Source organism: Benincasa hispida, chromosome 8 (genome assembly GCF_027475165.1).
Source record: "Benincasa hispida cultivar pf3 chromosome 8, pf3_genome.v1.1, whole genome shotgun sequence".
In the NCBI taxonomy this organism is placed as follows: Eukaryota; Viridiplantae; Streptophyta; class Magnoliopsida; order Cucurbitales; family Cucurbitaceae; genus Benincasa; species Benincasa hispida.
In genome coordinates, this window is record NC_143485.1 from 35,849,813 (window position 1) to 35,857,195 (window position 7,383).

At 35.2% G+C, this 7,383-nt stretch overlaps 1 protein-coding gene across 1 annotated transcript; it reads left to right on the forward strand.

Annotated features, from left to right (window-relative positions):
- The first annotated feature begins 640 nt into the window (after positions 1-640).
- Positions 641-5,633, forward strand: ABCB27 (transporter associated with antigen processing protein 2). The gene is made up of 17 exons (XM_039040140.2): positions 641-1,314; positions 1,644-1,715; positions 1,838-1,873; positions 1,960-2,034; positions 2,156-2,280; positions 2,547-2,646; positions 2,752-2,923; positions 3,015-3,133; positions 3,230-3,340; positions 3,442-3,586; positions 3,666-3,798; positions 4,085-4,160; positions 4,240-4,305; positions 4,424-4,531; positions 4,648-4,755; positions 4,836-5,033; positions 5,142-5,633. Exons 1-17 carry the CDS (start codon positions 1,270-1,272, stop codon positions 5,340-5,342), a joined length of 1,890 nt encoding a protein of 629 aa, XP_038896068.1. The 5' UTR covers positions 641-1,269; the 3' UTR covers positions 5,343-5,633.
- Positions 5,634-7,383: the final 1,750 nt, after the last annotated feature.

Consider the following 7,383-nt stretch of genomic DNA (forward strand, 5'->3'; position numbering starts at 1 on the left):
CCATTCCGACCAGAGAAAATGTATGACAATTACCACTGAACTAAGTTTAAGTTGATCAAAATATATTATACAACTTTAATCTTGAAAATAAATTTACAACATAACCTTTAATACATCGGCAAACTTTTAAAATCATACCTCGAACTTGGATAAATGATGCAATCTTCGATTTAAACTTTAAAAGATGTTATAATTTTAACCCTTTAAAAGTTCTCGCTTCAAATTTCTAACATCTGTTATAAAATGTATACAAATTATGAAATTGATGATTTTTTAAAGAAGGATGTCATTAGAGTCGAGTTTTTATTTTTTATTATTTTTTTAAAATAAAAGTTGGCAAAACCATTCAAGGGTTAATTTAAATTTTGCTATTTTGTATAAATAGTTTCATTTATTTTTCTATTCTTGAAAATGTATAAATAATTTTCTTTATTTTTCTATTTTTGAAATCAAACTGTTTTTTTTTTTCGGAATTCTAAAAAAAAAAAAAGAAAAAAAAATCAAGAGCACAATTTTCTTAACCTTATTTTAAATGAACATTAATCCTTTTTTAATATATAATTTTTAGAAAGAACTTTATTCTAAATTACAAGCCTGCTCAACATTATTTATTTATTGTTATTTTTCTTTGAAAAAAACTATTCAACAAAGTTTAACTTTAAAACAAGGAAAAAAAGAATCTCTCTCTCTGTTTTTTTTCCCCTGACAATAAAAAAGAATCAATCTAATCTGTGTTCTTCTTGAATAATAAGATCATAATATATTCAGATACATATTTTTGTTGGATAGATAACATATTTAAAACTGAATCTCAAAAAACAATCAAACAAAAAAAAAACTTGGTTAATCGAGGCAGAAGCTTGGATTTTTAGTATTTTGTCTGATTTTCTGTCGATTTCCTGGTCAAACAAATATGCCTAAACGGAGTAGAAATTATAAAATGCTTACACCTTCACCAGAAAATTCAAACAATGTGATTTAGAAAAAAGAAATGGTTTTTTGCTAAAATTGATCAATGTAATTTAAAAAGGGAAATGGGAATTTGTCTCTTTCCCATAATCATCTCAAGGAAGGGAAGCCTTCTCCACAATTAAGTGGCCTCGAAAACTTCTCCACAACTTTTGTCAGCTTCAGCTTAGAAATATATAAAATTCAAATTCTCTCATTTGGGCCCTTTAATTTTCGTATTTGGAGCATAGAACTCCACATAGACTTGACTTTAGCAGCACCCCTCGTTGGCCGGTTCTGATTTTCTGAAGTTTTGCAACGATGAGAGGCATGGGAAGCCAGAGAGTTCCGCTACTTGATCGTGGGGTAAGCTATTTTTCCATTTCCATGGTGTTCGTGAACAATGATTTGGTCCCTTTTGAATGAATCGATGGAATGCTTTCTATTATTTTCTTTATTTGGTTTCTATTGTGGGATTTTACTGTTCTTCTTTATGCTTTGTTTGAATTTCAATCACGTGCCTGCTTATTTGGAAGTGATTTTGATCCTAGCATCACTTTCAAAGTTTCGTGGGTTACTTTTTGTAGCTTGAAATGGATGAATAAATTGTTAATGGGGCTTATAATGCTGATGTTTATGTTTATGTTTACGTGGGTGTTCGTCGGTTTTTGTTTTTGTTTCCTTGTTTTTTGTAGGGAGGGGGAAAGAGCAATGGCACATCAGAAGATCGTCAGTTGACAGACCTGGAACATGGGGATGCTGTACCGGTAATGTTTTCCATTAGATCTTCAGTGAAGTAAAGATTTCATTGGAGGGGATTATTCACTTAACTAGTTGTTTGATTGTTTCTTGTTTGTTTTCTGATGCTGATTATGCTTGCAAATTTCAGCCTGCAAATGTTGGATTCGGCAGAGTACTTTCACTTGTAAGTGAGTAGGTGTTTTGTTGGCAGAAGCCATCAGTTCTGCTGTCTAAACCTTTCAAGCGCTCAACATCTGAATTGTATTGCAGGCAAAGCCTGAAGTGGGGAAGTTGATAATTGCTACCATTGCTCTTCTGATTGCTTCCACGACAAGTATATTGATCGTATGCATTTTTTTCTGTGTTTTTATGTATCTATTCCATGGTCACAAAATTGAAATTATGGCCATGAACTTAGTTATGATTTTACTACTGTATAATACTCTTCGAAATGCTGATCCTGCAGCCAAAATTTGGTGGAAAGATTATTGACATTGTATCTGGAGACATCAACACACCCGAACAGAAAAGCAAAGCTCTAAAGGAAGTCACTAACACCATTGTATACATCACATCGATCGTCTTAGTTGGGTATGATTATTTAGACGTTTTAAACTTAAGGCACAATATGTGGAGTCATTGTCTTGTATATAAAACTGCCATGGGATTATGCTTGTTGGCAAATCCTAAACCAGATAGAAGGGCAGACTAATAGCTTTGATTGTGAACTGGCTTCTGCTTTATGATTTAGACGTCTATTTGAAATATATTTCTGGGCTATTCAAACTATCTTAGATCCATTATTATGTCATCTGAAAAATATTATGGCACTCACTCATGAAAAATGGGATTTCCAGTTCGGTGTGCTCAGCTATTCGAGCTTGGTTATTTTCTTCTGCTAGCGAGAGAGTTGTTGCTCGCTTAAGGAAGAATTTGTTTACTCATCTTCTTAATCAGGTACCCCCCCAATGAAAAAAGGGGAACATAAAGCTACAAAGTCTAATTTATATTCATTACTTTTAGCATGTGAAAGTTTTCTGGAACGGTTGTTGAATTTTGTAGGAAATAGCCTTCTTTGATGTCACTCGAACAGGGGAACTTCTTAGTAGGCTATCTGAGGATACCCAAATCATTAAGAATGCAGCAACTACCAATCTTTCTGAGGCCCTAAGAAATCTATCAACTGCAATAATTGGGTTGACCTTCATGTTTTCAACTTCTTGGAAGTTAACATGTAAGAATTTGAACATTGAAGCAGAAGCAGTTAACATATAACTTTTAGGGTCCCAATATGCTCATTGTTTTATCTGGTTTATCATTTCTAGTATTGGCTTTGGTTGTTGTCCCTGTTATTTCTGTTGCTGTTCGTAAATTTGGTCGCTTCCTTCGTGAGCTTTCTCACAAGACTCAAGCAGCAGCTGCTGTCTGTGCTTCAATTGCCGAGGTATAAACTCACATTGTGTGAACAAGTTGGTTATTATCTTACATGATGAAATCCAGAGTAAATAAAGAAAAAGTCATTGTTATGCTTTTGTTTTAGGAATCTTTTGGTGCCGTGCGCACCGTCAGATCTTTTGCTCAAGAATCCTATGAGATATCACGGTACTCTCAGAAAGTCGAGGAGACATTGCAACTTGGACTTAAACAAGCTGTGAGTTTATTTTGGAAGTGAAAAATATCTTTTTGAGCTTGTGCATGTGTCTATCTTTCTGCAGGCTCATAGCTCTTACTCCCGATCTTATCATTTAACAGAAAGTGGTTGGATTATTCTCTGGAGGTCTCTATGCAGCATCGACCTTATCTGTTATTATTGTTGTGATATATGGAGCTAATCTGACAATCAAAGGGTTCATGAGTCCGGGAGCTCTGACTTCTTTCATCCTTTATAGTTTAACTGGTAAGATTTCTTTGTTTTATGGGGTTTTACTTTTTCACAGGAACAATAAAAGTAACTGCAATCAGCTCTCTGTTTGTAGTTGGAACGTCCGTATCGGGGTTGTCAGGACTGTACACTGTAGCCATGAAAGCTGCTGGAGCTAGTAGACGAGTTTTTCAGCTCCTTGATCGTGTATCTACGATGACTAATTCAGGAAACAAGTGCCCCATTGGGTATGCTAATTTTTTGTTTTTATGAATTGAAAATGAAATTTCCTCCTCTATTTTGGAGGGGAGTGTTTGGATAATTTTTACGTTTAGGCTTTCTTGTTTCTTGAGCATTGGGTTAGTTAGTTGGTATTTACTATTCAGGGTTCTTTCATCTTGCTTTATTTTATTAGTTTTTGAGATGACAAATTCTATCAAGAGCGAGCAAATGTGACTACACGAACAGGAAAGAACTGTTAGTTTCAATTTTTTCAATAGGAGTAGAACAATTACACTTAATGATTTAATGTAGTGATCAAGATGGAGAAGTTGAGTTGGACGATGTCTGGTTTTCATATCCGTCCCGTCCTAATCACACTGTGCTGAAGGTAATTACTCTCTTAAATTTTAATTATGTGGGGACAGGTTATGCAGTGTTATTGAATGATAACAACTTCCATGATACAGGGAATATCATTGAGATTGCAGCCTGGCTCTAAAGTAGCTCTAGTTGGTCCGAGTGGTGGTGGAAAAGTAATTTACTTTGTTTTGCTGAATGCGTGTTTCTTATACTGATTATGACAAGAAATCTGAGAGTTATTACGTGTTAAAAGCCTGCTTAACATAGTGCATGTTTCTTTGTTTGCCACAGACCACCATAGCAAATCTGATCGAAAGATTTTATGATCCTACTAAAGGGCGGATTTTGATTAATGGGGTTCCTCTAGTAGAGATATCACATGACCATTTACACAAAAGGGTAAGAAGTTTAAATGAAAATTTACCTTTCTAACTCGATTGAAAGTTCAGGTTGCGTTACAAATCTATTCTGTATGGTCTTGTTTCGAATTATGATGGTCTGCTTGTCAATTGCAGATAAGTATAGTCAGTCAGGAGCCTGTTCTTTTCAATTGCTCTATAGAGGAGAACATAGCCTATGGTTTAGATGGCAAAGTTGATAGCATTGATGTAGAAAATGCAGCTGTAAGATCTTATGTCCTTTTGTCTCTTGGAAACCTTTAGGGCTAAACCTATTGTTTAACTTAAAACTACTGAAATGACAGAAAATGGCCAATGCACATGACTTCATATCAAATTTCCCTGAAAAGTATAAAACTCATGTCGGAGAACGCGGGGTAAGGCTGTCAGGCGGTCAGAAACAAAGAGTAGCTATAGCAAGAGCTCTACTTATGAACCCAAGAATTCTCCTTTTGGATGAAGCCACAAGTGCTCTAGATGCTGAAAGTGAACACCTTGTGCAGGTCTGTTGTGAATACTTTTGGTTTGGTTTTAGAAACTTAAAAAGTACCCTGCCCCGTTTCCGATTTCATATTTATAATTCTAAATTCTCATCAATGGACGGGTTTTAGGATGCAATGGATTCTCTGATGAAAGGCAGAACCGTCTTGGTCATTGCTCATAGGCTATCTACCGTCAAGACTGCAGACACCGTGGCCGTTGTTTCTGATGGTCAAATTCTTGAAAGTGGAACACATGAAGAACTTCTTAGCAAGGATGGTGTCTACACTGCACTAGTGAAAAGGCAATTGCAAGATACAAAAACAACGTAAGGCAAAAATTACTTTTGCTTCAATGACGGATAGAAAGCTCATACGCTTTTCCTTCTACCACAATACTCAGAAAGCTCCTGTTTTATTTAGTTCTGAGTTCTTTTATTAGAAAGGTGTTTGTGTTTATTGTCAACAACACTGGTGAACAGGCTGAGAAAGTGAAAATAGATTCTAGGATTATGTAATTCACATCAAGTGTTCTACAGTTGACAGAAAACTGTCTAAAACTTTCTAAGAAAATTCAAACAGAAAGTGAAAGAAGATCAATAATAAATGTAACTTCTGTTTAAAGTTTGTGTTGAATTTTAGAACTTGTTTCTGTAGGAAAGGATGAATTTGTTATATTTGTATGAAGTAACTTTAGATTATTTTTATGGGCTGATGTATAAGATGCTACTGATTAAGTAATATACTTATAATTGAGAAGTTAACTAATCCATTGATACTAATTAACTGGAATGAGATTAACAATTTTACTCGAGATAATTGATTAAAAGACAATCTCAAACTTTAAAATGGTTTTTGCCCTACTTTTTTAATTTTGCTCTCTTGCATATATCATTGTTAGCCAAAGTTACAAAACTACATGTTTTCTTTTTTCATCTTCCGCTTCTTCTTCTTCTCAAATTTCCTTCCTCCATTTGCACCGGCCATTCTCCATTTATTGTCGACCATTGGAACGTTCTAAAGGTGTTGTCATCGGCCATCAGAACGCCATATGCAGTGGAGCAAGATAGCAAAGAGTAAAGGAGCGAAGAGCGAGAGAGAGGAGACCAAGAAGAGAGAGTGAGAGAGAATGAGAGAGGAAACCAAGAAGAGGAGTGTGAGCGAGACAACGAAAAAGAGGAGAGCGAGAGAGGAAATTGGGAGAAAGAGAGGTTGAGAGAGTGAGAAGAGTGAGACTCTTAGGTTTGATGTCAGGGTTGATGCCCTAAATCTCATCGAGTCCTATAGCTTGTGTAAAACTCTTAGATTTGAGAAAGAATGAGAATACTCTATTCATTCACCAAAGATATGAATATATACAAGTGTACAAAGCATAGAATAGGAAAATATCACAAAATATTTACAAGAATGGAAAACCCTAACTATAGAATTATAACACTCCCCCTCAAGTTGGAGCTATATGTTAATCATGCCCAACTTGTTACATAGATAATCTATACGTCTTCCATCCAATGCTTTCGTGAAGATATCTCCTAATTGTTCTTCAGTCTTCACATATCCTGTAGATACCAACCCTTGTTGAATTTTCTCACGTACAAAATGGCAATCAACTTCAATATGTTTAGTCCTTTCATGAAATACTGGATTAGACGCAATATGAAGCGTAGCTTGATTATCACACCACAACTTTGTCGGTGTGGTGATTTCAAATCCCAACTCAACAAGAAGCTCATATATTCAAATCAATTCACACACAAATTGTGCCATTGCTCTATACGATTCTGCACTTGAACGTGATACCACATTTTGCTTCTTACTCTTCCAAGAAATCAAATTACCTCCAACAAAAACACAATACCCTGAGGTTGATCTTCTGTCTTCTTTAGATCCTGCCCAATCGGCGTCTAAGAAACATTCAATATTAGTATGACCATAATCCTTATATAACAAACCACGCAAGGGAGCAACCTTCAAATAATAAAGAATCTGTTCCAATGTAGCCTAATGATCAAATGTAGGGCATGACATGTACTGACTCACAATACTTATTGAATAGGCTATGTCGGGTCGAGTCACTGTAAGGTAATTAAGTTTTCCCACTAACCTCCTATATCTTTCAGGATCTTTTAGCAATTCTCCATCTTTTGTGAGCTATAAGTTGGACATCATTGGGGTACTACATGGCTTAGCCCCTAGCTTTCCTGTTTTAGTTAACAAGTCAAATACATATTTTCTTTGTGATAATATAATTCCTTTCTTGCTTCTTATTACCTCAATTCCAAAGAAGTATTTCAACATGCCTAAAGATTTTGTATGGAATTGACTATGAAAAAAGGTCTTTAGAGACTGGATACCTAAAGCATCATCACCAGTA